Source organism: Phanerochaete carnosa (assembly GCF_000300595.1).
Source record: "Phanerochaete carnosa HHB-10118-sp unplaced genomic scaffold PHACAscaffold_2, whole genome shotgun sequence".
Classification (NCBI taxonomy): Eukaryota; Fungi; Basidiomycota; class Agaricomycetes; order Polyporales; family Phanerochaetaceae; genus Phanerochaete; species Phanerochaete carnosa.
The window spans coordinates 2,407,026-2,434,777 of NW_006767629.1; the positions used below are offsets into that span (position 1 = coordinate 2,407,026).

The following is a 27,752-nucleotide window of genomic DNA, read 5'->3' on the forward strand; positions in this document are numbered from 1 at the left end:
CCAGGAGTCTCGATTGTAGGGGGGGGGTAATGTCGTGGGCGTAGCCCCGGCTCCTATTTATCCCATTTTCTCCGATTTATTCCACGTTTGTACGACCCTCAAACGTCGTCGGCGCATTAGCGCCAGTTTACAAGTCCTAGCCGTGCGCTAACATCAGAGAACGCATCACCGACAGGCACGCATCAGCGCATCAAACGCGCTACATCGCCGCCGCCTCGTCGCCGCATCACGCTTCTTCGGTAACAGCCGCACTCCGATCTCCATCGGACATCCGATCCCCGTCGGCCCAACAACGTCATCAGACAGGACACACCGGCCCCGTCTATCCCCGAGTCCGATCGGCAACGGACACCCTATCCCCGTCGGCCCGACAACGTCATCAGATATGACAAGCCGGCCCTCGTTTCTCCGCCTAAAGTCCCCTAGACACTAGCAGTCGCCGTAGCACCAGCCGCTTATGTAATACCTGGTCCGTGCGCAGCCTGACTAGTATATAAAGGGTCCCCTTGTCGCTACCTAGCCCCATCTCAACCTCTTGGTTAATTGGGCTAGGTAAGCCTTCTTTTGTATCGTAGTACTGATACTAATACAACTTGGTTAATTGGGCTAGCTGAATAAGCTAACACAGCAGTCGCCAGACCTCGTCGGCGCCGCCTTCTAGTTAGATCCACGCAGTATCCTTAGTGGTGTGTTGACGCAAGTCCACATCAGAGGTCAATCTCATCGCTGCGCAGATGGAAGATCTCACGCTTGACGAAGGTATCGATCCAAATTCCCCATTCCTTACTGACTTGCCATCTGACTGCCCTCAGGCAGACTCACCAGCTCGGCAGACTGCCTCTATAGTGTCCTCAACCAAGCAAACAGCTTCGGATGCTTCTGCAGTGGTTAATTGGAACTTCTGAAGGCGCTCCAAGGAATTTATTCTGCATTCATTGTGCTCACCATGTCCCCGCAGGGTTTTTCTTCGTTTATTCCCGTTTTCACGCGTGATCAGGTGTTTATTGAGGCTAGCCTCAATAAACACCTGCCCTACTTTGGTTTGTATGAGTATTTTCGCCCTCCTTAGAACACGTGATATTGCATGATAACGTGTAATAACGTGTAATAACGTGTAATAGCATGTTATTAGACCTCTGGACTTCGAGTCAGATAGTGTTCGACTTGTATACTCATTGCTCTTGTCCGTGCAGCCGAGCCCGGCCCTCTTGCCTGCTGCGCGCAGCTCCCTGCACTGCCGCCGCGGGCCGTATGTTTATTCTGCTGTGGGAACCTTACCCAATGAGCAATGCCCATCGTGCGGAAGGGCATTCAAAGGAGCCCGGTGTGTGTCTCCATGTCTGCTCTCTGAATGGCCGTGGAACAGTGGACAGAAGCTGGCAGCTCACAGGAAAGAAAACAGCCGGAGGACCTGTATAGTGTCTGTCACCATTGTATAAGTCTACGACTCTGCGAGCAGCCCTGTACAGGCCACTGCGGGCCGCTTACTGACATCTAAAGCCAGTGCTGGCCGGCCAGTGTCCAAAGTTATTTGTCATAACAAGCCTCTATTTATGAACAAGGCTTCTAGGGCCATCGAGTGTGACCAACTTTTAGCGATGCGTGGCGGGCGCAGTGGCCACCAGGATGACTTGCCTGCCGAGCACCGGCCACTGCCCCGCAGCATCCCAATTAAGCAAACTACATTCCTTATGCTGGCTCCTAGAGCCCGCATAGTGTGTCGCTGCTAGGCCTGACCTGCGATCAGCCAATGAAGTACACCGATGCCGCGTTTCCGTGCATTATTGCTCGTTATCACGCGTTATTACTGGGCGCCTATCCATACTCCACCTCGCGAAACCCAAGGGCCCAAACCGTTGCAGCTGGTTGCGAAATCAGAATAAATTCTGACATTTACCTTCATAGATCCGAGAGGGCCCTTGTTTTACACACACGTGAGAATCTCGGGTGGGTTTCTCACCGTACACTAGTGCAGTGACCGTTCAAGGAGATATTATGTAAGCGCCAGATCTGCAATACCATTTCGTTCTCTTCTCTGCCCATGGCTCACTTTCGAACAATGTGAGACTGTCAAAAGTTAGCCAGAAGTATTCTCTACAGACTGAAAGTCGCAGAAATTGGGATATGGGAGCATAGCCAAAGATAATAAACGTTAAAGCGTTTTCCCCCGCCAGACCGGCTCAAAGCGTGACAGGCGCGGGTCATGTGATGTAACTGTATGTGTTCTGGGCATACCTTAGTTGGTCCAGAACTCAAGCCGATCAGATCCACATGAGCCGTTGCGAGGCCCTAGAAAGGCAAGCCACACCTTTCTGTAAGTCTGCGATGCCAAGATCTCTGGCGACGTCGTTAAGTACACTATGTAGCGTCCGAATTGCACCGAAAACATTTTCCACCGGCGCTCTGAGCATGGCGAACCAGCCTGCAAAACGATTGTTCGCGCATCGCTGACGCGCCCTGAACCCAAATTTGGAAGCGTCGGGGCGTGTCACAATAATCCCATTCTGCCTTGTCCTCAAGCATTCATCGGACGGTAACGTCCTGCGCGCGGCTGAACTGACTTCACCTCCGACGGTCATCCTCCGGACAAGCTCCAGCGAGCTTCACTCCTACGCTTTTGCGAATATATGCATGTCTGCGTGTGTACACGATAGTGTCTCTGCGCAACACATGCAAGAAGGATGTACCAACTCAGGCAGAGGCTTCCAGGGGATTGCACTGAGAAATGGTGCGTGCCAATTTTCGCTCTCCGCTTCCGCTCTCGTGCTCACGCATCTGCAGGCGGCCTTGTTCAACCACCTCTCGGCCTGCAACTTGAAGATGCTTGGCCCTGTGCCGATGCCCACAGCGGTCGTCCCGATGCTGACCCACTGCATAGCCCTCTACGCGGTGAGCCCCGCCCCAGCTGTCAACACCCACACTCTTCCATTCGAGTTCAACAAGTTCATGACGGGCAGAGAACATCAGATATAGTAATAAATGGTGGAAGCCGTTACTTGGTGCGTCGTGTCGTTTCTGGCCATTGTCGATATCCTCTGACACATGTGCCAGACCCGCCAGTGTTCTTCAGGTACCACAATGTAAGGTCCATTGAATATGTCCTTGCAAAGGTAGCTGATCTTCGTGTAGCGCAGCCACCGTAGCAGGTTCCTCTTGCCCAGCTTACGGAACAACAGTCTGAGAAAGATGAAACCCTGAACGCTCAACAACCCACGCCGACGGCGGTACCGCAACCCATCCAAGAGCCTGCGAAGGACGCGACAACGCAACCAAATTACGAGTAGCTACACAATACCGCGACTAGACAGCCGCAGCCTGAATCAGCCATGAGCACCGCTGCAAACCCCTATGCTCCCTACCTCGCTATCAACCCGACTGCACCCCTTAGTGCCATCACCACGCCTTACGTACTACCTGCATACGCTCAGCGAATAGGCAGCTCGCAGTTCAATCCTTACTAGCCTCCGGCTGGGCCGGTCCTGCAAGCAACCGCGAGTCCATCACTCGTACCCCCAGCAGACCGACAGGCGATAATCGCTCTGCCGGTCAAGGCGCCGCATCAGTGGAAGCGAGCAGTCAAGACGGGCATGTTTATCAACGAGGAAGAGGTGTTGAATGGAGAGTTGATACCAAAGGGGCCTATCGGAGGGCAAGAGCAAGCGGAACAGGCGGGTTGAAGTTCAAAGTGATACTGCCACAATGAAGTGACTAGCTTGGGAATAACAGCAATAAAGCCAAGCAGTGAAAGCTCCAAAGCCAACACTCTATGCTTCCTCTGTTGCTCAGTACAAGCCAGAAGGACAGTCCTAGCTCTTGCCATGACCAGTGTGAAAGGAATTTAGCAGTGGCTCATCTGGCAGTTGTGACAGTGCGGTGACTGGGCTGACAGCGCCGGAAGTCACGCGGGTTCAGAAACTCGGCGAGTTTCAAAACTCAGGTGTTACTATTATCGGAGAGACATTCAGGAACGATCTTAGATAACCGGAAGCAGATACGAGGCCTGTCTTTCTGAAGTTAGAGCTCCATAACAGTAAATGCCGTACTTCCCGGTGGTCGAACATCTCACTCGAGCTCAGTTGCTTTGATTATTGGGACGGTATTGGGGCAAGTTTGCAAGGATAATTCCGCGGGTCTCCCCTGTTGAAGATCTCCCCTTATGACAATAGGGACCGGACGGCTCCAAACACTTTGCCAGCCAATGCGATTCTCCCCAAGCAAGGTCTGCACTCCGAGACGCGGCATCAGCGTTTCAATGCTCAAACACTTCTGATAGCCGTCCTGATACAGGCACCGCGAAGTATGGCCCAGCATGCAGCTGCATGTCCAGCTTCGTATATGAAGGGCCTGAAGCTCGATTAAACAACTCCACGCACCGTACATATCATGCCGTCCTCGCATCTTGTGATCGCTGCGTACTTTGCCTGGGGTACGGGTCTACTATTCCTTCCGATCCCTGACCTTGCTGTTGACTTCTACTCTTGTCAAGGTCACATTCGCCCCTTATGCACGCTGTCCGCAAGGCTTGTCAAATTACAGGATCTCCATATCACTTACTTGATCGATCGTCCCCTTCACGGCAAGGTGACTGCAGAGCTGAGCCGTAATTTCGAAGATGGTGAAGAAGAGTTCGAAAGTCGTATAAGGTGAGCACTCTTCTCTACCGCCTAATGCTGTGATGACGGCGAAACAGGGTAGTGGGGCTGGATTACAATGAGAAAAACCCAATGGATCTTGCAGAATTTCAGCGATCTTTCGAGCGGCAATTTCGGGTGCTCGCCGACGGTGAACCCGTCTTCTGCGCTCAGCAGCAGAAGCAGCTTGCTACTTTGAACGCCCAGATGTTCTCTTGGTAGACGTGAGTATTGAGCCGGAAAGAGTGGCGTGCTGCAACAATGACATTTGTTGGCAGCTATTCGGTGGTTACCAATTGCTGCAGATTGCGCGACGCCTTGGCCCAGACACAAAAGTATGGGCCTCAGGATCCTTCTTTGGTATCGCCCTCTGCTCGCTCTTTGGACCCTTCGGACCAGATAGTCGCGGACACCTGCAGAGACTAGTGGCCCAGCACATGGCTGCGACTGGGCAGGATCTGATGTCTGCCGCGCTGGAGGTGAGTTTTAATAGCTAGAGATCGGTCCAGTCTCCGGCTCTAGCCTCTCAACTTTTTTGCAGGTCGTCGCCAGCCCCAGCGACCAGGTCGACCAGGTGCCGGGTCTTCCGCCGGTGTTCAAGTACGAGAGCTTCCCTCAGGAGGTATATAGCCTTCTGAAACCGAGTACTACCAGAGCTGAGCCCGTCTCCTCCAGCGCATCGTCGAGTCACCCTTTGTCGGCCTTTTTCACATGGATGCTGCATCGTCTGTGGTCTTTCCCGGTATCCGCGGAACATTCTTCTAAGCAGCGTTCCGACAGATTGATTCATGAGTGCGACGCCCTTGTCAGTTCAACCTCAGCTATCTACGAGCCGAAAGAATGCATCAAAGCCCTCAACGATTTCTTCGCGCTGACATCTCGAAAGATGTATCTGGTCGGTCCTCTGATAACCGACACGAAGCGCTCTTCCAGACTCGAAACAGAGGGAGCCGCCAAGTCGCCCGAGCTTCTCGCGTTCATGCAGAATGCCCTGAAGACGCATGGCGAGAAATCACTCATATACGTAAGTTGCAGTTTGGGGCGACACTGAAAGGGCTTACACAGATGTCATGGAACGACAGATCTCTTTCGGAACTTTCTTCTGGAGCACACAGCCGGATAGGCTATGGACTGTGCTGGATGTCCTGATGGAGAAGAAGATCCCTTTCGTCAGTGAAGCTCGTACTGCCGCTGCAGTGCTCTCGTTTGATCACTCCCTTTCAGATTTTGAGCCACGCTTCCCCATTCGCTAAAGTTCCCGATGAAATTGTTGAGAAAGTCAAGGCTTCGAGCCTGGGCTTCCTCACAACATGGGCCCCTCAGCAGACGATACTGGAGCACTCTGTAAGCATACGTACTAGCCGAAAATTGACGATACACTGATATCTCTACTAGGTTACCGGGTGGTTCATGACCCATGGTGGCTTCAACAGCATTACCGAGTCTATCGCCGCAGGAGTCCCGATGTGCGCCGTTGGGGTTCCGTGCCTGAACATGCAAATGCTGACATGAATGTACCTTCAGGATTTGCTGGCCCTTCAGCGCTGACCAGCCGGTGGATACGCTGCTACTTACCGAGAATCTCGGCGTCGCGTACGAGCTCACCGACGTGCGCAGCGGCAGCTGGGGCCTCAAGCCCGTCTACCGCACGGGCAAGGCGCCGACGGCCACGCTCGACGCCGTCCGTGCGGAGGCAAATGCGGTGCTAGATAAGGCGTTCAGCGAGGATGGTGCCGAGAAGCGGGCCAATACACAGAAGCTGAAGAACATGTCGAGCGAGCAGTGGAAGGAGGGTGGCCCCTCCCGGATTGCCGCGCAGCAGCTTCTTGATGACCTTCACTGAGCGGGCAAGAGGGCCATAATCTTCGCGAAGTCAGCATGCTTCTGTATATTGTACTTGGGATAAGACAGCGGATTGTGAGCCACGGTGGATAGAAATCTATAATTCTGTTCTAGCAAGGGCCGCCGGGCAGACGCGGTGAATGGGTCTGCTGAATGGTTGATACAACCCACGCTATTGAGCTACTAACCCACATACTACCAAGTGATCCTTTACATTAGCATATCACCTCCCTCCGCGCACTCTACAGCGGTGTCACACCCTTATCGCCTTTCGTACGCCTGCACAACTTTTCGTCTGCTCTTGCAAGCCCGACCTGAGACTTCAGTGACAATATTGCTGCTTAACTTGCGTAATTACTGCTGTACCGTATAAACACGTCCCGCACGATAAAATCTATACATACTATATGTATGCACCGATAGCGAGCGAGAGGCAGGCTTCCCTGGGGAATCGGCTGATACAGCGCTAACCAAACTCGAGTGTAATAGACGCTCAGCGGGCTGCAGAGCGGTTGGGCTGTTAGCGAACTTGAGCTCGAACTTGTATTCGTATCTGGTCTCATTTGCACATTTTGCAGACCGAGTTCAAAAGCATGGCAGAAACACTGGAGACGCATTCACAACCTGGAACTTCGCCACAGTCGGTCGTCATCCCCCCTATGACCATGCAGCAGGAAGGCAAGTCGAGTTAACTCAGTCTCTCGACTTCCGATCTCATCGCAACACCCCACCGCTTCTTGAAGACAGTATCATTCATACGCGCTTAACCAACGACGAGAAGGCACTGCGGAGGGTCACCAAGAAGTTTCACAGCTATACGTCGGTGGCATACGACCCTGTGGTCCCGCCGTCACCTTCGACCGCAGGCTCGGTAGACGATGCAAGAGAGGCTTTCCTCGTGGAACTCGCATCTTTTCACTTGTCGCTTAAGAAGAGCCTTATGGTGTGCGAGGCGGAGGCGAGGCAGGTTGAGGAGTACCAGAGAGAGAAGGAGCGCATCGGTGGGCGATGCTCTAGTTCTCGTGTCATTGACGTTACTGACTTCTCAACAGAACACCAACGTGTCTTGTTGAGAGACCAGCTTGAGGAACTAAAGCAGGCTCTGGAGCATGCACAGGTGCAGCGAAGACGAAAGATGGAGTACGACGTGATTGCAGAGAAGATTCATACCATCCCAAGCCGAGAAGAGCTTGAGCAGTGCGTCTACCACGGAGTCTCTTCAATATCGTGCCTAATTATGATCTAGGACGATCAACTCGCTCGAGAGTGATATGGCAGCCATACGCGCAGAGCACGAAGAGCAAACACGCGTATTGCGAGCACAGCAGTCCGCGTTGGACGATGTGATATCCCACATCCGGGACTTACGTCTTCTCGCCAACCCGGACATCGATGCTATAGAGCAAGCTCAGCGCGGCTCACCCGCCCCAGAAACGCAGCCTAGCGAAGATACTGATGTGCCTTCAGAGCCGCGGACAAGAGAGGAGACAGGCGAGATCCAGGAAACGCCTGAATCTGACAAAGATACGCAGGCTGGCGGAGCCTCCTCGTCGAAGTTTCTGAACCCATCCGCACAGCCCTTCGTTCCTGGCGCGACTACATCGCGCATAGCGACTCCACAGACGGCTGCACCAACGCCAACACCTTCAGTAGACCCGAGGGCCGAGGAGCAAGAGGAAGGAGAGGCAGACGACGACGTAGAGATGGGAGAACTTGCAGAGGAACCTGGAGAGAGACCGGTAACGAAGAAAAAAGTTAGAGAGGAGCTGGAAGAGGGCGAGGCCAGCGATTCTGACCTCGATAGCGAGCTGACGCAGCTCTCGGATGACTGACAGTGTTTCTGTTCTTACTACTATTCATCTTACGCGTTTTGTATGATATCTACACTCCCTCTCGCCTCAATCTTGTGTGTCTGCCTTGTTCTGTCTTCCGAGCCGCCTCACTCCGACAGGCGCTTCGCGGCCGGTATACCTTAAGGTTGAACTTAAGTTATCCGCATGTCTTGCTTTCGCTATGCAAGCAGGTGGGAGACATGCTTAACGGGATCTCGAAGGCTCTCAGCGTGCTCGGCGCACACGCTGAGTGCTGAACGCTCTATTTACGTCTCAAAGTCGACGAATCCATACTTTAATCTGACTTTCGAAGACTGGTCCGTACGTTTCCTTTTCTACAGTAATTGGCTCATTTGACGCAGTAAATGCGAAGGCTCTTCAGAAATAAAGCACCCAAGGATCCTCTCCTCTTGATTTACCGCGACGATCCGTGTGTCGTCATCGGCCGCAACCAGAATCCTTGGAAAGAGGTTAACTTACGCGCAGTCGAGTCTGCCGGGATTCCTTGGATTCGTCGACGCAGCGGAGGGGGAACTGTATATCATGTACGTGTCCCCAACCTTGTCTCACTATGCTTCCCATTGGCTGAAGCACACCTGCAGGATCTGGGGAACACGAACTTCTCGATACACCTCCCGCGTTCCGCGTTTGACCGGAACGAGACGGGACAGGTCGTCCTTAACGCTGTCCGCTCCCTGGGCGTCGATGCGGTCCTGAACGACAGGAACGACATTTGCGTTGGCGGGGATAAGATACGTTCACCGTAGTGCTGAGCGACATCCTTCGTCTCACGTTCCGATACGTTTCAGGCTCGGCGTACAAGATCATCAGCAACCGTGCCTATCATCACGGTACCATGCTCATTTCGACGCGTCTGAGCACGTTAGGAGACGTATTACGCGTCAACAAGGTATGGAGAATTGGTCCTGTCCTTCTCGTGTATGCCAATTGTGATTATGTGTAGCCAACACTAGAGACGAAAGGTGTAGCCTCTGTGCGCTCACCCGTCCGTAATCTTCAACAGTATAACTCAGAGGTAACCCATGAAGGCTTCGTGCAGGCCATTATAGACGCATTTCGAGAACATTACAGCATCCAAGAGGAGGTAGGAGGCTGCTTATATCCCGCTGACACCCTGCTGAGCACTGCTGTGTATGCTCAGGCGTGTGTGATCGAAGAGACTGAAGAAGCAAAGGCCATTTCTTATACTCGCGACGGCATGGCAGAACTTCCGGTAAATCGACATGCTCAAACGATATTAGCGTGACACTGACGCTCCCTGAAGCGATGGGACTGGGCTTTCGGACAGACACCAGAGTTTACTTATACTATCCAGATGGACTTCTCTTGGGGAGCAGTGGTAAGGCTATCTCCCCTTCTATTGTGTGGACAAGCCTGACCCTATCCATCCCAAGACTGCGAAGCTTCGCTCTAAACACGGCGTTATTCTGGATTGTGCCATAGATTCGTCAAATGCCACGTCGATAGAATCAGAGTTGAAGGACTTAGGGACCAGGCTGCAAGGGCAGAAGTACGCGTTCGTCGACGAGAGTGTGCTGGGCCTGGAAGGTAACGAGAAGAAGACAGAGATCTGGGGGTGGCTGCGCGCAGAGATGTCTAGATAGCTTATTGCAACCTTCTACAGTGTTCTGAGTAGCTCTTAAATCGCGTTTCAGGTCTGAGCGCTGAAGTTGCGTGTGTGATACTGAGCGGGTCAGGACAGAGCGGATTAAACGCAGTATCACAGCAATGTATAATGAAGTCTCTATTATCTGGTGACCTTTTCTGTATACCAGACGCTGTTTGTAGAGAACGCTTCAGGTGCCGCAGGCTCATCCTACGAAAAGTGAATAGCAAATCCAAGGATATGCACACACGACTCACCGACTGCCCTCGTTCGTGTCCAGTCAACCGCTTGTCGCGGTCCATCATCATCTCGTCCCACGAATCAATGTGGTAGCGGATAGGCTAAAACGTTAAGAATATGAGTCGAACAGAATTCACGCCCTGACATGCGAGCATACCTTGCCCTGGTTCTGTGCCCTCTTAGAGACGTTGAACAACGTGCCCGCGGCCGCGAACATCGTTGTGACAAGACCTGGGTGCTGCATGAGTTTTGACTATATTATACTAAGCAATTATAGATTACGTACCGAACGGAATGAGAGCCTCCCATGGCACCGGCATAATGAACGGAGTGTTCGAGTTCAAGGTGAGCGTGAACGCTTGAGCGGAAGTGAGTTTAGGACGAAAGCGGGGCGCTAATTGCCGGCGATGATGCTTTTGGCAGGTCTGCAGGACCGGGCGTTGTCGTTCTGGTCCCTCGACGGATTATGTTGCGAGCCAAGCGAACGATTGCGATTTAATGTACAAGAAGAGAGCAGACGACATGTGCATGGATGATAGTGCAGTGCTATGGGGAGTGGAATAGATGCAACAGTGATGCAAATTAATACGACAATCTATAACCTGGACACGGCTGCAAGACAAAATTCGGGGCTTTATGCAAAAATTGGGTCAATAATATCCGCAGGTACCTCTTCTACCACCTTCTCTACTACCTTCTCTCCAAGGGGCTGATTCGTCGAGTCTCTGCTGCTCGCAGTGGCCAGCTTAAGCGCAGGCTTGTTGGTGGTCGCTGCGCGCACGGGGCCACGAGGAATGGAAGCCGTAGCAGGGAGCTTCCTGGGAGGTACCTTGTTCTCCCCGACTTTCGTCGTAATGGGACGGACGGTCCCTGGGCGCGATCTCGGTTTTGTCTCTACAAGCCGCTTCTTCACGGCGCTTTTATCGTCCTCCTGGATGATAGCTTCGCTAGCGGAGGACTCCCCGCCTTTGCTACTCTGTTTGCGCGCAACCAGTGGAGCGCGGACAGAAGGACGAGCAGTCATGGTCTTGGCGCGGATGGTGTCCTGAGTCCCTGTACGTTCTCCCATAGCAGGACGTGCGACTTGGGTCGGGCGTGTTGGGGAAGGCAGTCGTCGCTTCCTGCCGGCAGATGGAGAATCTTCCAGATAGGGATCGGAATTTTCAGAGTTTGTTCGAGTTCGTAAAGGAGAGCCGTAGTCAGTGGTGCTAATGCCGGTAGAGTCATCAAGTGAATCTTCCTCCGAGGCAGCTAAACCAGATGCTTTCATTACGCGGGACGGTGGATGAGGTGTGCGAAGTGTGATGTTGAAATCGTCCTCTTCGTCGTCGTACTCCTCATCCATTTCCATCTCGTCGCCAGTGTGAACCCCGATGCGTTCTTCGTTGTCGTCGCTCAAGTCGCCATCGGAGTCGGGATTCGGTGACTCACGCGACAACTGGAGCGACCGCCGAAAACCCTGCTGAGACTCCTTTGCAGTATCCGCAAACACGTCGCCCAACGAAGGAAGAGATTCGAGGGACTGTGGTGGCAAACCAGAGATGCCGGACAGAGGGCTGGCAGGCCAAGCCGATGGGAAGGCTTCGTACTGGCGCCATTCATCGGTGTGGCTGCGCTTATCTATCTGATCTTCAGCGGGAGGGGTAGGTAGTCCGACTGAAGCATCAGGAGGCGAATCCTTGTATGAGGATGATGGAGGATGCCAGATCTCCGGAGCTGCTTTTGGTGTCGCATATATACTCGCATCAGGTGAAGACGGCTCCGCGGCGGCCTTGACATGCGCGTTATGCAAGACGCGCTTCCTAGTGCGTGTTTCACCGTGTTCTGACGGGGCTTGCTGCTTTTCCTCTGCAGCACTCGGTGTCTCTTTCGTGTCCTCGGAAGTGTTTGGTTTCCGCAAAATCCACCGGTTCCACACAACATCAAACAGAGATGACATCATGTGGAACGGTACAGCGCAGAAAAGAAATACGAGGTCCCCGAGTTGTGTTACGGCCTCGACAACCAAATCAAGAGTGGCAGTGTATGGCTTGACCATGGGACGCAAGATGTGCAAGTAAACAGGTTCGGCTCCCTATGTTGACAGTTATTATACGATCATCTAAGAAAGAGCCATACAACACACCCTTGCACGAGTGAGCAAGAAGAATAGTATGAGTATAGCTTTGATTTCACTGTAGAATGGGATGAACATCCCTATGATGCCGTCAACTGTGCGTTCATACACAGCATAACAGCACTGAAAGGGATTAGAGAAGTATTTAGCTCGTGCCAGTGGATGCAACTCACCCATATTAGCCATATCGCCAGACATCCTTTCATCGCACGTTTCCTTTGGCTCATAGCCCGCACGGTAGGCCGTCCTCCGGTGCGCGCTGACCCAGGAGGCGGTTTCAACGTCTTGAACGTGTCATATACATTCAATGCAACATAGAGAATCCGGAGTATAGGGACAATGAGACCCATGTCAGCGTAGCGTTCCGAGGTGCCTGCGGCACAAGACCAGATATAGGGCCGTTGCCGTCGACGTGTCAGTAGAACTTGCGCAGTCGCTACGTAGATGAGGACAAGAGAAAGTCAGAGGTATAACTTAGAATGCTTGGTGCTGCGATTGCGGTTCGGGGTAGTCGTTTGCTGTCCACAATGTGCGAAATAATCGACGGTCGGTGGTGGTTGGTCTCACGAGAGCGCGTTCTTATTGGCGCTCAAAGGGCGCGCGCGCAATGAGGCAAATCACGTGTTCGAGGCCCAGAAATGTAAGCGCTCACAGCGTGCTTACGCGCAGGTTCGACCATTACCACCATGCCCAAAATTCGCACAACGAGGACGAAGAAGCCCCCAGAAGGGTTCGAAGACATTGAAGGTGTGCGTAAAGCGGCTTGTATGTATACGTTTCGGCTACTCACCCGTGCATACTCGTCTTACCATTAGATCCTCGATGATTACGCCAAGAAGATGCGTGACGCGGAGAACGAGTCTCACGAGGGCAAGCGCAAGGCAGAATCGTTATGGCCCATCATGAGGATTTCTCATACTCGCTCAAGGTACATCTATGAGCTGTACTACAAACGAGAGGCTATCAGCAGAGAGTTGTACGACTGGCTCTTGAAGGAGGGCTACGCAGATGCGAAGTAAGTACCACCCGGCTTTGGACCCGATGGCTCGTCCTTACGCCCTCTCAGCTTGATCGCCAAGTGGAAGAAACCCGGCTATGAAAAGCTTTGCTGCCTTCGCTGCATTCAGACTAGGGTGGGAGTTGCACTTATTTGGAAGACGATTTGTGCTGATCGGTCGTTGGCAGGACATGAACTATCAGGGTTCTACTTGTATCTGTCGCGTGCCAAAGGCACAGGTACGCCCTGGAACTGTGGTGGAATGCGTCCATTGTGGTTAGTCCGAACAAGACTTCTTGTGACCAACAAATGGCTAACCATTGCTGTAGGTTGTCGTGGATGCAGCTCTGATTCGTAATGGCGAGATGCTGCTGTATGCATGGCGCCGCGGAGCTTGTAGGGCTTGCGCGTGCGAGCAAGGTCACCTAGTTCTGATAGTCTGGATTCACTACTGCTCGAATATGGCTTGTACACAGCTGTAAGCTTTTAGTATAATCCTGTGCTGGTCTCTCTACAATATGTGGCACCGGCCCCGCTGTAGTGGCGGTGCGAGAACGGAGGCCGCGGAAGCGAAATCCTTCGCGTGGACTTGCTCTCTTCCCGCGTCTCTTTAAATACACCCTGATGTCGTCAGGAACCGCCGCCCTCTGCCGGTGACAGTCATCATTCGCAGTCGTCTGTCCCTAGATGCGTGAGACGGCCCTAGCCATAACATCAAAAGATTGCAAAAAGAGCGAACCTTGTGGAGAATGGGCGGCTGCGGAGCGGACATATATATCCAGTGGCGTTGGTCCCGCTTGTCGGAGCAACCCCCAGCTTGGGCGACTGACACCGCTGCTCTCCATCGTTCGTTCAGCCCACCATCATGGGTGTCTTGACGAGAGAGGTTGTCGACGTGGTCCACGCCCTCAGCCGCAGGGCCGCTGCTCCTCAGCAGGTATGTCCTTTCGTTCACACTAACCTCGCAACACAGTCACCAAATGTACCCCTGTGCAGGCGGGCGTGTTCGTTGGCCTGAACCCGGCTACGTACAACGCTAACGACCCTTTCCCACTTTGGGTCATCCAAGTCGGTGTGTACCTCTCTCTTCGGCTTCCCGAGACCCCAAGATGCTCATATCGAAACTCAGTCATCATCATGGCCATGATCCAGTTGCTTCACCTCTTCCTCTCACGCATCCGCCAGCCCAGAGTCATCTCAGAGGTCATTGGAGGCATCATCCTTGGACCCTCGGTCATGGGTCGTATTCCCAACTTCACGAACAGCATCTTCCCTGTTGCTTCCTTGCCCATGATCACCCTGACCTCCACCATCGGCCTAGTTCTTTTCCTCTTCCTGGTGGGCCTCGAGCTCGACGTGAGGATTATCAGGCGCAATGCCAAGTCCTCCATGCTGATATCCGCTACTGGTCTCGTTATCCCCCTTGGCTTAGGCGCGGCCCTTGCTGTGCCTATCTACCACCAATTCGTTGATCCTTCGGTCCGCTTTGGAGACTTCGTCCTTTTCGTAGCCGTCGCCGTGGGCATCACTGCGTTCCCGGTGCTTTGTCGCATCCTGACGGAGCTGAAGCTTCTCGATGACACAGTTGGCGCAGTCACACTTGCAGCCGGAGTGGGAAACGATGTAAGTTGTGTCACTGGTTATCAAAGTTCTATTTGTTCATGCATTTTTAGGTCGTGGGATGGATTCTACTCGCCCTGACTGTCGCCCTTGTCAACTCTGACACCGGGCTTACAGCTTTGTGGGTCCTGCTCACTGCAGTGGGCTTCACCATCTTCTTGTTTTTCCCGGTCCGCTTGGCATTCCGTTGGCTTGCCCGCCGGACTGGGAGCTTGGAGAGCGGTCAGCCGTCTATGACAATGATGACACTTACACTCGTCCTCATTCTCGTCTCGGCCTTATTCACCGACATCATTGGCATTCATCCCATCTTCGGGGGGTTCCTTGCCGGTATGGTCATTCCAAAGGATAATGGATTTGGTATTGCCTTAGTAGAGAAAATCGAAGACTTGGTCTCGCTCCTCTTCCTGCCTTTGGTAAGGTTGCCATCCATCCATCGTTAAATTAGCTCATATCGTTGGTAGTACTTCGTAAACACAGGCTTAAAGACCAACCTGGGCTTGCTAAATAACGGTGTGACCTGGGGATACACCGTCCTTATCTGTGTCGTCGCCTTCTTCTCCAAATTCATAGGATGCGCCATTACTGCCAAGCTCTGTGGCTTCAACATCCGCGAGTCCGGTGCCATCGGCTCCCTGATGAGTTGCAAGGGCCTGGTAGAGCTCATCGTCCTCAACGTCGGCCTGTCAGCCGGCATCTTAGACACGCGAACATTCTCCATGTTTGTTCTGCACGCCGTGGTGCTGACGTTCATAACTACCCCCCTTACTCTTCTCTTTTACCCACCCAAATACCGCACCAAGGCTTTGGCCGTCACCATGAACCGAAACAATTCAAAGGTGGGCGTTGAGGGTGGTCAGCCTTCGTACTTCAAGGAGGCAATCAAGACCAATTTTGCCATGGTCGTCGACAGGATCGAGCAATTGCCTACGTTGATGGCCCTTACTATGCTCCTCCAACCTTCATCCGCCGCCGCCTCTTACACCCCCGTCATCAGTGACTCCGTTTCGGATCACGAGAAGGAGTCGGGCCACGAGAAGGAATCGGTACCTTTAACCCCTCCAGGTCTTCCATATTCTGCCGCTTCAACACCTGCCATCTCGCTCAACGTACTGCGCCTGATCGAGCTTACTGAACGTACATCAGCCGTCTTCAAGTCTCAGTCTGTCGACTTGTTGGCTCTCAGCGACCCGATCCTCTCTATCATCCGTACCTTTGGCTACCTCAATCGCATGGTCGTCTCTACTGCGCTAGCTGTTGTCGGTTACGAGGAGTACGCATCACACATTACAGACTTCACGAGGGACGTGTCTTCCCAGATGCTTATCCTACCGTGGAGTAACACCACGCCACTCAGCGACGATGCATCAGCAGGCAGTCGGCCATCGTCCTCGCCGATGCTGTCCGTGTCCCCAAGTCCGTTCGACGTGCTCTTCGGACAGAGCAACACCCGCAGTGGAGTACAGAATGCTTCGTTCCCTCAAACTCAGTTCTTCCGGAAGATGTTTGCGAGCGCCACAACCGACGTTGCCCTTTACATCGATCGCGGGCTATCCCAGCCTGTCGATGCCCAGAACAGCGCGCACATATTCTTACCATTCTTCGGCGGTCCCGACGATCGCTCTGCATTGTCCTTTGTCGTTCAACTCTGCACGAACCCCTCCGTTACGGCTACGGCGGTTCGCTATGTCAAGACAGGGTCGAACGATCTGACACCGGTATCGACACTGGAAGAGGTGAAGCAGCCTGTACCCTTGGTATGTATTCCCTTCTCGAAGCGTAGCATCTGCTGAGTCGTGGGCTCCAGGACATCGCCCAGGATACCGTCTATGCGTTCAAAGACACTCAGACGCAGCTGGCATCCGAGACGGCCGACAATCTCTTGTGGGATAGATACACTCGGTCAACAACTCCTGAGCTCTCTGGCGCACTGAGCAGGATCACTTTCCGCGAGGAGCACTCGCCGAGGGTGCTTCGCTCTGCGACAGATGCCGCGGCTCGAGTTGCGTCAGAGCATTCCGGATCTAGACTGCTGGTCATCGTCGGTAGGTCGAGAAGGATGGCCGTTGAGTCGCATGTGCAGGAGCTTCAAGTGTTCTTGTCCGAGAAGGGCGTCTCACTGGGCTCGGAGTTGATGAAGACTCTTGGGGACGTTGGGTCAGCTCTGGTGGCCAGCAACGTAAATGGCAGCCTGCTTATCCTGCAGGCGTCCCTCTCGTAATGATCCCCTGATGCCACGATTTGCCATGATCGCTGATACCGATGACTGTAATTGTACACCTACGGTATACCTATGATTTGTTTTTGCTGTACAACATTCTTGGATTGGGCCGTGAATGCTTCTCGTATTTCATGGGATTTCTGACACCGAAAGCGGGGAGCCAAATGGGGGGAAATGCTCAAGCGTCTGGCGCCTATTCCTAGTTGAACAGGTTTCACAGCAACCACGACCTTGCGCTTTTGGACGTGAACGCTTTGATCCAGGGTCTCAATTTCCCAGCGTCGCTCATCCCTTCACTCGTCTTTTCTTTTCCCGCCCCGCGACTCTTCGCGGACCCCCACTTGTGTAAGTCCCAGAGCGATGCACTGCGTCTGCGTAATCGCTTTCAGCTCCTGCTCACCCAGTTCCATACGTTAGGAAAGCGAGGGTGAGTGATTTCCCGGCTTTCCTTACATGCCGCCCTTCTGACTCTTTTTAATCTTCCCAATGTGTCCTACGCGCACCCCTCGTCCCGCCGTGTAGCCTCCGCGTCACGAGACCGCGATATATCGTTGAAACGACCGTGACATGTCACCTCCACGAAAGCGTCCAGAGTGTCGCACCTGTAACATGCCCATGGCTGGTCACAAACGTCCCCACGGCTGGCCGATCTGCCCCCCGAGACAATCACCAGGGCCGGGAACCGGGAAATCGCGAGAACCAACACCAGACTTCATTCCGCGCATTGGTGACATCTACCATCTGAAGAACCCCAACTACGTCGACCACTTCCCTTCCCCCTCCGTCCCCGAGTTCAGAAGAGAACGTGCCGGGTCGCCCTGCACCTGGGTGTCGACCGAGCCCGCCGACGACATACCTGGGCCATCCACGTCTCCCAACGATCACTTGCGTCGTCAGCGACCTGCCCAAGAAGCTGAACTGATCGGATACACAACTCCGCAAGCCAGCATGCCGTCCGAGACATCTTCGACTACCGCACGCATTCGTCGTACGCTATCATCATTCATCACGAATACCGTCCCTGCCGTGACACTGTTTTCTACCCCACATGAGAATGTACAAACGCTCACTAGGACTGCACGCCTGAATGGGCTATATACCGGTATCATGCGTCGCCCTAGATCGCAGGAGAGGCGAAGTCTTGAGAGTGTCGGTCGGAGATACTCGTGGTGGGTGCTGATGGGGAGGGATCCAGTTGCGGTGGAGCACTTGATAACTCTGCAGGAGCAGCAGACAATGTCGCATCTCGAAGGACGCTACAATCACAGTCCCCCCAGCACCGTAGCCGTACATCCGCCGTCCCAGGCTAGCCTGACCATAGTCCACCTAGTTCTGTGTTGTGTTGGCAGCGCTATCATTAGTGTGCTCTTTTACTCAATATTGTAGCATAGGGTCCTTGTCTCTTGTTTTCTTGCTGTCTGCTCTGCTTTACGTGGTGAGTCTTGCGTCGCCCCTACTCAATTTTCGCTCAACCGATCTTCTTCCTCCAGGTGCTAGTTAACTGCTGTCGGCCGTTTAATACGGGAACTTTCTGCTAGCTGTCCATCTCGCTTGTTGCTCGTCTCCACTGATCGATGAAATTGTACCCATAATATCTATGAACCCTCCCCGCGTCACCTTCTACATCTGGGTCTGCTCATTTCCTTCTCGTTTCTCTCTCGATATACAACCCCCATGTTATGTATGCAACATATGCGATTAGGAAACCAATGAAATCTCCCTTACTCTCAGCCTGATCCCGCATGATAAGACAACGCAAGAGCCGACGAGTGGATAACAAGAGATGGTAGCACTACAGGACAAGCTCCTCTATTTGGTATATGCCCACTGCTATGCCCGCTTGCTCATGAGCCTCCTTTCGTCGCTTACGCCAGTCGACCTTCAGATCGGGCTTCTGTACGCCGTGCGCAGCCTCATGCACCGCCTTCGCGTGTGCACAGACAAAAGGCTCTAGAGGACCACGCAGCTGTTCGACATCGTCCGTGAAGTTAAGCTCAGGCTCGAGGTGCGAAAAGATATCGCGGAGGATGCCGTGCGAGGGCAGGTAGGTCAAGAATGTGAGGAAGGACGCGTCGAGTAGTGCCTGGAGGAAAGCCAAAACCTGAGAAAGGGTCCATCAGCCAACGTGCGTGGCGTCCCAACGCGTCGCATTATGTGCTCACCTTCCCCAGTGGCGGCAATGCGTCTTTTTGCCTCTCCTCAAGGACAGGGACTAGAGCGCCGTGTAAGTCCTTTTTGGTCCGCTCAGGAAGGAGGGTAATACCCTCTGCACACCATGCGTCGATCCACTCCTTCAGGAGTTGCAGGATGACAGTGAGTTCCGCGGCATCGGACAGATGCTGACGGATCGCCAAGCGTAGGGCGGGCGCGGATACCGTGTACGTGGTACACAGGGAGAGGACAGAAGGAAGGGGAGGAACGGAGCCGTCTGCAGTGGCGTCCACCTGCATCGCGCTGTCGTCGGACCGCATCTGGCGGGCGACGACCACCGAGGAATGGAGGAGCGATATGACGTCGCTTTCGGAGACATCAATGACGGTCTTCAGAGCCAGCATCATCGACTTCTACCAAGGGTGTCAGCACAACTTCGAAGTTGTAGTGCATGTTACATACCCAATCATTACGCAATCTCAGAGCAGCGAAGAGTCCACCTTCGATCATACCTGCGCTGACACAACGCTGCTGCATGAGATAGCGCATGACCTTTGGCGAGTATGGGATATCGGTCGTTACATTCTTGGGTGTGCGCAAGATGATCTCCAGGACTTGCTTCACGAACTGGTAGCCTAATGACAGCTTTGCGTTTGGGCGGCTTGCAGGGGCCTTGTCGCTCTCCTGCTGGGAGATCCAATCGAAGAATGCTTCATCGGCCGCCTCGACTCGCTTCTGTTCCATGGCTGTCCGCATGGCTCGCAGGAGCTTGACTTGGGGAGCTTCCAGGTTAGAGCTGGAGAGGTTCGCCTGAGAAACATTGGTCGCAGCGTGCACTGTCCATTTCTCCGTTGTAGATGTACGACCAAGTGCGTTGGCGACGCTCGATGAGACGGGCACTACCAAGGGGATCACGAGAACACTCGAATGTTGCGCGGAGTCCTCGCCTGTCGGGTGTGATGCTGAGCTGCCATTTGTGACTGCGGGCACAGAAGCGGGTGACAGGATCAGAATCGCCTGCTGGGTACTGCCAGACGAGCCTCCGAGCTGTAGCCGAATGCCTTGCTTCTTCGTCCGAGTGATAGTCGACGGGATAGCTAGCGTACGAGAGGCCAGCACGACGGAATACTGAAGGTCCCAGATTAACAGTACGAGTTCTAGAGGCGACGCCGATGAGACACCAGCCAGAAACACATGCGAAGATCCCAACGAGAGCAAGGAAATCTCGCCACCGAATGAGGATGTTGGCTCGGAAAAGAAAGAGAGGTTGCGTAATGTGACTGGGCTACACGCTGGCGCGATACTGATACTTGAGTTCTCCAAGCATTCAATTTGGAAGCAATGCCACTCTCCGGAAGGGGCTGCAGAGACAGTGAGTCTACTGAACGGGTAAGCCGAGCCACTGCAATAACTTACTCAGGATGCTGACGAAGCCAGCTGCGCTGCACGAAGCTTTGAATACAACCTGAACAAGACGAAATCAGTTAGCTGAAAGTGGTGTGGTGAACAAACTTACAAGCTTCGAGGGCAGAGCCAAGTCTCCCAGAACCGCGACCCCGCTACTGTCGACACTGGTAATTCGTAAACTTGTAGTGTCGTCGAACTTCTGCAAAGAGACGACGACGGCGCCTTCTTCCAAAGTCGATCGCCTTGGAACAAACACTGCTTCCGAACGGTTGAAAACAAAGCTCTCGACAGTCTCAGACTGTTGCTCTGGACTATACGAGTGCCGTGTAACTAGGTCTTGGTCTGTGACAGTGATCTCCCCATTCTGCCCAATGAAAAGGACGTTGTTCTCCATTTGAAATGGAATAGACACATGTAATATTCTGTGCGACAGCTAGGGGCAGTCAAATGTCGGCAGACATGCAGGGAAGTACAGGATACTCACAATTACGGTCTGTACTGCTACCTGCACATCCGTAGCATTGCTGCCTCCAGCAGCACTGTCCTTCCACATGCGGACGGTCCTGCCATGTTCCTCTGCTTTCACGCCTTGCGCAGATTCCAATACCGCGTAGGTAGTGCATATCTTCTTGCCATCGCTTACCCGTGTGGCGGAAGGACAGGAGAACACAGTCGAAGGCCCAAGAGTGTGAGAGACAACGGGGTGCAGGGTGGACAACTATACGTTGCTGTTAGTGTATGCATGGCATCGAGGAGAGCAAAGTCCCAATCTAAATGAAGGCGAATCTCAGCTCGAGCTCAGCGGGAGCAAAAATTCAACGTGACCATCGAACGCTGCCACTCCAAAAGAAGTCGCCTAACGATGGGGTCCAGAGAAGTATATACTCACATCCAGAACATGTACTCCATCTCCTTGTGCCGTCACAGTAACATAGCCGTCCGCGGTGCTAGTGGACGCTCGATGGTGCGTCGCATATGCATTAGAGAAGGATTTAGAGCCCGGACGGCTGAATCGTTTCGGAAGAGTATAGCTTGAGAGCAGGTAGGGCTCACTGACGGCGGTAGACATTACAAGATGCGGTGTGCACTCGGCCGTGCACAGGACTGCTTTCTCGTTCATGAAATTTGAAAAGCGCCGAAAAGAAGCGCCAAGAGTAGCAAGGTTAGGGTTGCACACTGTGAGCAGCTTAGCCCGAGAGGTATCGTAAGTTTCGAGAATCGTGCTGCTCAGCAGCTCCTCTAGCTCTAACGTCGTTCTTTGACTTCGTCACGAAAGCATGCTTCGGGAGAGCTCGATATGAACGTGTGAGGATCATGGCGCAGCGGGTGTACGTGTCGAGCGGCTCGAGTCTCCGGGCAGCCGCTTGGGCAAAGGTCTGTCGTGTTCACCACGGGGCCCGTCCACACCAATTCGGGTGTCCGCTCTCAAAAAGCCTCCAGTACTCCGCATCTCTAGATCTCCCCCTCCTACACAGTATCCTCCTACAGTTTCAGTTGTGAATCAGCAGACGATGTCGGTGCTCAGCGTCATCAAGCCGCTCGCCTACCTCTCACTCCCGGTCTTCGCCTTGCATACTCTCTCGAATGCCTCACCAGTCGCGCGATATTATGTTCGCCTTGGTACATACCTCTCCACCGTGGGCATTTGCTCGATATGGGGAATTCTGGTGGCAATAGGCATGAACATCATTGGCAATAGCTTCAACGCCAACTACGTCGTTGCACGAAGTTTCTATCACATCGCCGGTCGCATGTTGGGAATCAAGCTGGTTGTAGAAGGGGAAGAACATCTGGAGACGTGTCCTGCAATCTTAGTGGGCAACCACCAGAGCATGCTCGACATCCTCTACCTGGGCAGGTGCGTCAAGATACGCAGCGGCGATCGATCGATGTGTTAACGCAGTCATGCCCAGGATTTTCCCCAAGCGTACGTCCATAATGGCGAAGAAGGAGCTTCAATGGATGCCCTTACTTGGGCAATGGATGTCTCTGTCCGGTGCTATCTTCGTAGACCGTGGCAACAATACTAAGGCCATCCAGTCGTTGTCTGCTGCTGGCCAGACGATCAAGGCCAGACACACATCGCTTTGGATGTTCCCGGAGGGTACGCGCTCTATGCGCGAGCATCACGACATGCTACCTTTCAAAAAAGGCGCGTTCCACATTGCCGTCGAAGCTGGAATCCCAATCGTGCCCGTTGTATGCGAGAATTATTGGCGGTTGTACAGGAAAGGTGTCTTCGAGAGTGGAACTATCAAGGTTAAAGGTATGTCTTAGCAGCTTCAGTAGTTGAATGAGACCTGAACTATCCCCAGTCCTTCCTCCTATCCCGACTACTGGGCTGACCGCTACCGATGTTACTGCTTTGTCTGTGCGCGTACGTGAGATAATGGTGGAGGCGTTGCGGGAGATCTCTGTATCCGTCCCTACACCCATTTCTGCAAAGCCCCCGCTTCCCGAAAACATCGACCCGTCCGAAATGGCAGCAGAGCAACAACTTCGAGAGAAGGAGCCACTATCGGCAATCCCTTCGCTCGCGTCTATCACAGAGGCAGGCCCCGACGCCACACCTGCACTACCGGAATCGAGGTCGGAAAGCCGCGCGTCAACATATGCCTCTGAAGATTTCTCCGCACCGTCGAGCCGCCACGAAGGAAGCGAGGCGGGTATAGAGACAGAGGAGGATGAGGGAATGGTCCTGGTTGGACGCCCTAGACAATAGCTGTCGTCTCATTTAGGTTACGTCTAACTTGGTGCTATCCTGCACTTTGGTACTTAGGCTTGATGTTCTACGCGGCTTGAAAAAGAATACTTGTCGCTCGTGTATGTGCATCCGTGAGTTGTGTCTCCCTAACAGCATGCAGACAATATCTGAGCACTCGGGTAAATGCGAAGCACCCAGTTCAGTCTACGCCTCAGGAACGCAGTACTTTCAGCGCGTCCCAAATTCAAGCTCGTACTGCCTCTAGATGGCCAGATACGCTGTAGAACCACATCTCCGCGAAAGGATTCAAAGCTCGGAGAGCGAAGGGCTGGCTGATTTAGTATTCTATAGCCTTGTCACTTGGCCTTGTAATAACGCGCTCTTGTTACGATTATCTAGCGGATATCGTCACGTGTATTGTTGACTGATGTCGAAAATATTCACATTCACATCCACATCTTTGTTCCTCCCATTTCTGTGAAACAATGGTTGGCTTCCGCCCACGAGCTACATAATTATCTTGAAAGTCGGCCACGCGCAGCGCACTGCGGGTAAGTTGAACGCTGTTGTCCCTTATACCCGCCAGTCGCTTAAGCACTCAAAACATTCAGCGTTCAAGGTCGACGAACAACCTACAACATGCGCGAACCACAATCTCCTCGCCGCACTCCTCGCTGCAGGAAGTGCCTGCAACCCCGCAAAGGACATCCTCGAACTGGCTGTCCGAACTGGGATCGGACTGACTCTGGAGAAGTTGTAGAGGAGCTGCGAGCGAGCGATGCTATGCAGTCTCTCCGGATCGATAGCAAGATCGACCAACGTCGCAGGCGGGCATCTACACAGCCAATACATCCTCAGCTCACACATCACACGATCTCCACTGAGCCCGTCCAGGGCGCTGTCCAGTCCTTTGCCCTGGACGACGAAAAAGACTCACTAGCCCGCAAAGTAGAACGATGGTTGAAGAGCGTACCAAGTGACCCAAAAGAGCTCGAGCCAAGTTCGCCTAGGGTTAAATACGAAGAAACGGAAGAATCCGCCACTGGCCACTCGCGACAACCGAGACCGCCTTTGCGGACGATGAGCATGGAGGAGAAGTTTAACTTCCTGGAGAGGTTGAAGCAGAACACCAAGCACACAGCACAGGTGTTCATCATGGACAGAAACGAAGTATTGGGGTCGCTAGAGGAGGCAAAGAGGCAGGGCTTCCATGGTGGCGTACATGTCCCTTCACAGGGAGATGCATTCCTGGTTCTCGGGATGGACAGGGAGGCGGTAGATGCGTTGCTCGAGACGGTGAGGGCCGAACGAAGATCACCGATGAAGAGTTGCGTGGCGGGTGCTGTTGTAGGTGCGGCAGCGGTATGGGCAGGACTAGCGTATGCATAGGACACTTTAGAACATTAGCTATGAACTCCTTAATGGCATCTCTAACTCATGCAGCTCTCAACGTTCAAAATACATGGTTCAGTCCGTGATTGGGGACGCTATGCATGGCGAGATGACGGACAGAAGGTTGTTTGCACTGCCATGCGCGCGTTGTCACGGCCGAAGGAGGCCTGGGACATCGCCTTTTTACTGTATTCTTCTGCATGCCTTCCTTCTCGGCGAACAACACCAGACAGTCCTTACTGCGCTCCGGTTTCACCAACATCTCTTGAAGCTTGGATACTATCCCACATGCCTGAAGATCGTAGTCTCCACAGTATACCCTCAATCCCGGAGGTCGACCAGCACGGAGGCGACGATTTGCCGACATACGAAGACTTAGCCTCTCAGAATGGCCCCAATTCGAGGTGAACCTCACTCATGTGCTCATTCTGATGTTCAACTGCTTAGCCGTCACTGATCCAGGTTTGGCCGCTGGAAATCGTGGATAGAGAAACGGTGTGTATCGCCGCACTACATTCGCAAGAATTCACTTATTGTGGCCCATGCAGTGCGGCAGAAAGGTACGCAGACCTGACACCGGAACAATTTGAGCGACGTCGCCAGAAGGGATGGGGAGAAGGTGTGAGTCTGTCTGGCCCCCTCAGCTTGTGGACAACATTAACATCATTGTGGCTGGTAGACCGAAGACGGCAGCGGCCAAGCCACTTCTTCCACGAACTCCAGCACAGGTCGTCATGGTGTACAGCTGCACGTACAAACCGACCTTTCTGCCCCAATAACACCCCCCGGACACCCGCTAGAACCAGAAACTCCGCAACCGTCAATAGGCGAGGTACTCTCTCCGACGCGTCTGCAGCTACACCAATTCGGCTCTCGGTTCTTACCTCACACGACATCGCAAATTCGATGTCTGCTACCAATCCTCGGCGATACTATGCTACTGGTCGGCCACGACGAGGGTCTATCGATATTGAACATGTTTCCGAAAGAATGGTCGGATGAGGGTCTGACAGAGCGAGGACCGAACGACGCGGTTGTGTATCATGTCTTGTCTGGCGAAAGGTTCGTTTGTCATCTCTTGACTCACCGACTACTTCTCAATGAATCATTAGTTTCTGCCAAATGAGCCTTTTGGAGGCGGAAAGCACCGGGGATGGAACTCCCCAAGGCGTCGTTCTTGCCTTAGTGGGTCCAGCGGACGAGCCTCCAAGCGGCCAGGAAGGTGTTAAGTCTATTAGGATGTACAATCTTGGCAGCTTGGTTAGCCTGGCAAAATGGACAACAGTACAGCAGGTATGAACCCACAGTGCTATCGCCTACTCTTATCTCAAAGTATTCTACGTAGCCAGGTGCGCTTCCGCTGCAGCTGGGTATTGCCGAAAGAAAGTATATGCAAGGTCGACATCACAAGTCTAAGCCAAGCCTGGCGAGAGGTTTGAAGCATCTTCGCTTGGATTCTCCACTACATCAGCCCCCGCGCAGTCAAACTCTTAACGAGGTTAATGCGTCCGCAGGCATATCACCAAGCATGCAACTTCCTGGACGAAGCTTGTCTGGTGACTCAGCGGTCAGCGTAGATTCGTCGTGGGATGTCGTGGAAGATCTTCCATTACGCTGGGCCACGGACTATGTTCCCCTCGCAGCTCCCGGCACCAGGTTGTTTGGCACATCAGTTCTGTGTTACGACGTGTGGAGGGATCCAAATGAGCGCAGCAGAGGTGTTGCATATCTTGCCATCGTTGTCAAGAGTAACATCCTATTGTATCACGCTCCGAAAGGAGAAAGAGCCTTCCGCTTCGTCAAGGTGAATGCTAGCGGGGTCCTGATATCTTCGCGCGCTCACGTTCGCATTTAGGAATTCTACACTCCAATTACTGCACGCAGTATTACATTTGTTCAACAATCTGTCCACGACTCGATGTCTCGAAGCCCTTCTGATGTTACCCCGCGAACTCGGCACAGCAGCAGTGCAGGGTTCACTCGACACCTGAAGGGTATGTCCGTGGGTGGCGTAACTCCATTCTACCCGGCGCAACTCAGCCTATTCGCAACTTTCGAGAAGAAGGCGGGCCTCATCCGCATAGCCGATGCCGCCGTTGGCGAGGTCGAACTCTATGACGACGGTACTAGCAGTTTACACGGGATGCTTCTCTCGTCGGGCAGCACAACCTCTCTCTCAAAACGTTCTCGTGCATCATGGGATGGCAGGGGTTTCGTGAAGGACACCAAGGCCGCATGGATTCCACCTTGCAAAGTCGACTTTTCGGAGCCCCAACTCGGTCGCTCCCTCTCACAGAGCATGTACATCCTTACGCGGGGTAAACAGTCGCATATCTTACCCCATCCCTTGCCAACTAATATGTCCGTGGTGCCTCCTTACCGAGTCATACACTGGTCAAGTCCACCAAACAACGTGACTGCGAGGATCAGTCGACCTGAGAACGGCTCGCAGCCTGTCATACATATCGTGGCTTTCGGGGACGATGGTATCGAGGTGCAAGAGCTTTCCCTGTCACGTCTTTCCCAACGAGACGGAAAGAGCCGAGAGGACGAGCCATTGCGTGTACAGGCCGACTTTGGCGGCACTGAAGCGGGCTTCCTGGTCGCTGGCGGGCATTGGCACAAGCCGTTTGGCTCCAGCTTCACGCATACGCCGAACGGGAGCGATCTCGACGCTGATTCGGACTTGGACCTCTTACCTGAAGAGCTTGCAGACGTGATGTACGCCGAACAAGGCATCTACGGCTGGATACGGAAAGGCAGCGAGGACTGGAGGGTCATTTGGCTAGGGGGTGATGAGTGTAGCCAAAGCAAGGAGCGTAACGGGAAGGAGAGGTCTATGTGCTAGGATAATACAAAGCGTGGAATCCAACCGGAAAGCAAGGATAGCGTGCCTGATGATGTGAAAGTTATGGTCTTACAGGTGTACCATAAGGAAGTCCTTGGTCCGTAAGTTAATTTAACTAAGATAA

General features: G+C 53.3%; 12 protein-coding genes across 12 annotated transcripts; 9 read left to right on the forward strand and 3 right to left on the reverse strand.

The window, feature by feature from the left end:
* Positions 1-3,326: 3,326 nt before the first annotated feature.
* Positions 3,327-3,677, forward strand: PHACADRAFT_191847 (uncharacterized protein; the record flags this gene model as incomplete). The annotated part of the gene is made up of 2 exons (XM_007391977.1): positions 3,327-3,407; positions 3,462-3,677. 2 exons carry the CDS (start codon positions 3,327-3,329, stop codon positions 3,675-3,677), a joined length of 297 nt encoding a protein of 98 aa, XP_007392039.1.
* A 582-nt stretch (positions 3,678-4,259) lies between these two features.
* PHACADRAFT_205698 (glycosyltransferase family 1 protein) lies at positions 4,260-6,572 on the forward strand. Its single transcript, XM_007391978.1, has 11 exons — positions 4,260-4,643; positions 4,691-4,782; positions 4,839-4,855; positions 4,910-5,110; positions 5,173-5,253; positions 5,307-5,356; positions 5,412-5,655; positions 5,714-5,800; positions 5,856-5,975; positions 6,027-6,097; positions 6,156-6,572. The coding sequence occupies exons 1-11, from the start codon at positions 4,384-4,386 to the stop codon at positions 6,472-6,474; spliced, it is 1,542 nt and encodes a 513-aa protein (XP_007392040.1). The 5' UTR covers positions 4,260-4,383; the 3' UTR covers positions 6,475-6,572.
* A 431-nt stretch (positions 6,573-7,003) lies between these two features.
* Positions 7,004-8,422, forward strand: PHACADRAFT_114297 (uncharacterized protein). The gene is made up of 4 exons (XM_007391979.1): positions 7,004-7,151; positions 7,217-7,474; positions 7,526-7,670; positions 7,720-8,422. The coding sequence occupies exons 1-4, from the start codon at positions 7,067-7,069 to the stop codon at positions 8,303-8,305; spliced, it is 1,074 nt and encodes a 357-aa protein (XP_007392041.1). The 5' UTR covers positions 7,004-7,066; the 3' UTR covers positions 8,306-8,422.
* A 38-nt stretch (positions 8,423-8,460) lies between these two features.
* On the forward strand, positions 8,461-10,159 carry PHACADRAFT_137307 (uncharacterized protein). The gene is given in 8 exon segments (XM_007391980.1): positions 8,461-8,622; positions 8,679-8,850; positions 8,908-9,061; positions 9,073-9,215; positions 9,270-9,410; positions 9,468-9,539; positions 9,591-9,665; positions 9,721-10,159. 8 exon segments carry the CDS (start codon positions 8,471-8,473, stop codon positions 9,928-9,930), a joined length of 1,119 nt encoding a protein of 372 aa, XP_007392042.1. The 5' UTR covers positions 8,461-8,470; the 3' UTR covers positions 9,931-10,159.
* Positions 10,160-10,727: 568 nt separating this feature from the next.
* Positions 10,728-11,260, reverse strand: PHACADRAFT_250004 (uncharacterized protein). Its single transcript, XM_007391981.1, has one exon. The coding sequence runs from the start codon at positions 11,239-11,241 to the stop codon at positions 10,807-10,809; it is 435 nt and encodes a 144-aa protein (XP_007392043.1). The 5' UTR covers positions 11,242-11,260; the 3' UTR covers positions 10,728-10,806.
* Positions 11,261-12,120: 860 nt separating this feature from the next.
* On the reverse strand, positions 12,121-12,638 carry PHACADRAFT_63289 (uncharacterized protein; the record flags this gene model as incomplete). The annotated part of the gene is made up of 3 exons (XM_007391982.1): positions 12,121-12,246; positions 12,298-12,411; positions 12,462-12,638. Coding segments are annotated over 3 exons (417 nt in total), but the record flags the coding sequence as incomplete, so codon positions are not given.
* Positions 12,639-12,974: 336 nt separating this feature from the next.
* On the forward strand, positions 12,975-13,643 carry PHACADRAFT_88474 (uncharacterized protein; the record flags this gene model as incomplete). The annotated part of the gene is made up of 5 exons (XM_007391983.1): positions 12,975-13,037; positions 13,104-13,303; positions 13,355-13,421; positions 13,474-13,561; positions 13,615-13,643. The coding sequence occupies 5 exons, from the start codon at positions 12,975-12,977 to the stop codon at positions 13,641-13,643; spliced, it is 447 nt and encodes a 148-aa protein (XP_007392045.1).
* A 464-nt stretch (positions 13,644-14,107) lies between these two features.
* On the forward strand, positions 14,108-17,268 carry PHACADRAFT_250007 (uncharacterized protein). The gene is made up of 6 exons (XM_007391984.1): positions 14,108-14,222; positions 14,282-14,357; positions 14,415-14,908; positions 14,959-15,321; positions 15,370-16,662; positions 16,713-17,268. The coding sequence occupies exons 1-6, from the start codon at positions 14,151-14,153 to the stop codon at positions 17,124-17,126; spliced, it is 2,712 nt and encodes a 903-aa protein (XP_007392046.1). The 5' UTR covers positions 14,108-14,150; the 3' UTR covers positions 17,127-17,268.
* A 186-nt stretch (positions 17,269-17,454) lies between these two features.
* On the forward strand, positions 17,455-18,846 carry PHACADRAFT_250011 (uncharacterized protein). The gene is made up of 3 exons (XM_007391985.1): positions 17,455-17,484; positions 17,648-18,561; positions 18,617-18,846. Exon 2 carries the CDS (start codon positions 17,736-17,738, stop codon positions 18,510-18,512), a length of 777 nt encoding a protein of 258 aa, XP_007392047.1. The 5' UTR covers positions 17,455-17,484; positions 17,648-17,735; the 3' UTR covers positions 18,513-18,561; positions 18,617-18,846.
* Positions 18,847-18,912: 66 nt separating this feature from the next.
* PHACADRAFT_250012 (uncharacterized protein) lies at positions 18,913-21,643 on the reverse strand. Its single transcript, XM_007391986.1, has 7 exons — positions 21,574-21,643; positions 21,169-21,402; positions 20,794-21,117; positions 20,694-20,742; positions 19,740-20,638; positions 19,289-19,690; positions 18,913-19,227 (listed from the first exon to the last, which is right to left on the reverse strand). The coding sequence occupies exons 5-7, from the start codon at positions 20,019-20,021 to the stop codon at positions 18,919-18,921; spliced, it is 993 nt and encodes a 330-aa protein (XP_007392048.1). The 5' UTR covers positions 20,022-20,638; positions 20,694-20,742; positions 20,794-21,117; positions 21,169-21,402; positions 21,574-21,643; the 3' UTR covers positions 18,913-18,918.
* PHACADRAFT_137319 (uncharacterized protein) lies at positions 21,556-24,931 on the forward strand. The gene is made up of 4 exons (XM_007391987.1): positions 21,556-22,542; positions 22,598-22,950; positions 23,000-23,519; positions 23,580-24,931. The coding sequence occupies exons 1-3, from the start codon at positions 22,196-22,198 to the stop codon at positions 23,404-23,406; spliced, it is 1,107 nt and encodes a 368-aa protein (XP_007392049.1). The 5' UTR covers positions 21,556-22,195; the 3' UTR covers positions 23,407-23,519; positions 23,580-24,931.
* Positions 24,932-25,068: 137 nt separating this feature from the next.
* On the forward strand, positions 25,069-27,733 carry PHACADRAFT_191858 (uncharacterized protein; the record flags this gene model as incomplete). The annotated part of the gene is made up of 8 exons (XM_007391988.1): positions 25,069-25,184; positions 25,243-25,275; positions 25,329-25,401; positions 25,460-25,842; positions 25,893-26,073; positions 26,126-26,584; positions 26,636-27,615; positions 27,670-27,733. The coding sequence occupies 8 exons, from the start codon at positions 25,069-25,071 to the stop codon at positions 27,731-27,733; spliced, it is 2,289 nt and encodes a 762-aa protein (XP_007392050.1).
* Between the last annotated feature and the right edge of the window lie 19 nt (positions 27,734-27,752).

Excerpts from the sequence above, each read along its gene's own strand:
- PHACADRAFT_205698 (XM_007391978.1), top strand. The coding sequence starts at position 4,384 with ATGCCGTCCTCGCATCTTGTGATCGCTGCGTACTTTGCCTGGGGTACG. Across the intron at positions 5,801-5,855 it reads TGGAGAAGAAGATCCCTTTC|ATTTTGAGCCACGCTTCCCC; the intron begins GTCAGTGAAGCT and ends ACTCCCTTTCAG. Across the intron at positions 5,976-6,026 it reads AGACGATACTGGAGCACTCT|GTTACCGGGTGGTTCATGAC; the intron begins GTAAGCATACGT and ends TATCTCTACTAG.
- PHACADRAFT_114297 (XM_007391979.1), top strand. The coding sequence starts at position 7,067 with ATGGCAGAAACACTGGAGACGCATTCACAACCTGGAACTTCGCCACAG. Across the intron at positions 7,475-7,525 it reads GAGAGAGAAGGAGCGCATCG|AACACCAACGTGTCTTGTTG; the intron begins GTGGGCGATGCT and ends ACTTCTCAACAG. Across the intron at positions 7,671-7,719 it reads AGCCGAGAAGAGCTTGAGCA|GACGATCAACTCGCTCGAGA; the intron begins GTGCGTCTACCA and ends ATTATGATCTAG.
- PHACADRAFT_137307 (XM_007391980.1), top strand. The coding sequence starts at position 8,471 with ATGTCTTGCTTTCGCTATGCAAGCAGGTGGGAGACATGCTTAACGGGA. Across the intron at positions 9,216-9,269 it reads ACGTATTACGCGTCAACAAG|CCAACACTAGAGACGAAAGG; the intron begins GTATGGAGAATT and ends GATTATGTGTAG. Across the intron at positions 9,411-9,467 it reads ATTACAGCATCCAAGAGGAG|GCGTGTGTGATCGAAGAGAC; the intron begins GTAGGAGGCTGC and ends GTGTATGCTCAG.
- PHACADRAFT_250004 (XM_007391981.1), bottom strand. The coding sequence starts at position 11,241 with ATGGGAGAACGTACAGGGACTCAGGACACCATCCGCGCCAAGACCATG.
- PHACADRAFT_250007 (XM_007391984.1), top strand. The coding sequence starts at position 14,151 with ATGGGTGTCTTGACGAGAGAGGTTGTCGACGTGGTCCACGCCCTCAGC. Across the intron at positions 14,358-14,414 it reads ACTTTGGGTCATCCAAGTCG|TCATCATCATGGCCATGATC; the intron begins GTGTGTACCTCT and ends ATCGAAACTCAG. Across the intron at positions 15,322-15,369 it reads CGCTCCTCTTCCTGCCTTTG|TACTTCGTAAACACAGGCTT; the intron begins GTAAGGTTGCCA and ends TATCGTTGGTAG.
- PHACADRAFT_250011 (XM_007391985.1), top strand. The coding sequence starts at position 17,736 with ATGCCCATGGCTGGTCACAAACGTCCCCACGGCTGGCCGATCTGCCCC.
- PHACADRAFT_250012 (XM_007391986.1), bottom strand. The coding sequence starts at position 20,021 with ATGGAACAGAAGCGAGTCGAGGCGGCCGATGAAGCATTCTTCGATTGG. Across the intron at positions 19,691-19,739 it reads TGAGATTGCGTAATGATTGG|AAGTCGATGATGCTGGCTCT; the intron begins GTATGTAACATG and ends CACCCTTGGTAG. Across the intron at positions 19,228-19,288 it reads CATTGCCGCCACTGGGGAAG|GTTTTGGCTTTCCTCCAGGC; the intron begins GTGAGCACATAA and ends ACCCTTTCTCAG.
- PHACADRAFT_137319 (XM_007391987.1), top strand. The coding sequence starts at position 22,196 with ATGTCGGTGCTCAGCGTCATCAAGCCGCTCGCCTACCTCTCACTCCCG. Across the intron at positions 22,543-22,597 it reads GACATCCTCTACCTGGGCAG|GATTTTCCCCAAGCGTACGT; the intron begins GTGCGTCAAGAT and ends AGTCATGCCCAG. Across the intron at positions 22,951-22,999 it reads TGGAACTATCAAGGTTAAAG|TCCTTCCTCCTATCCCGACT; the intron begins GTATGTCTTAGC and ends AACTATCCCCAG.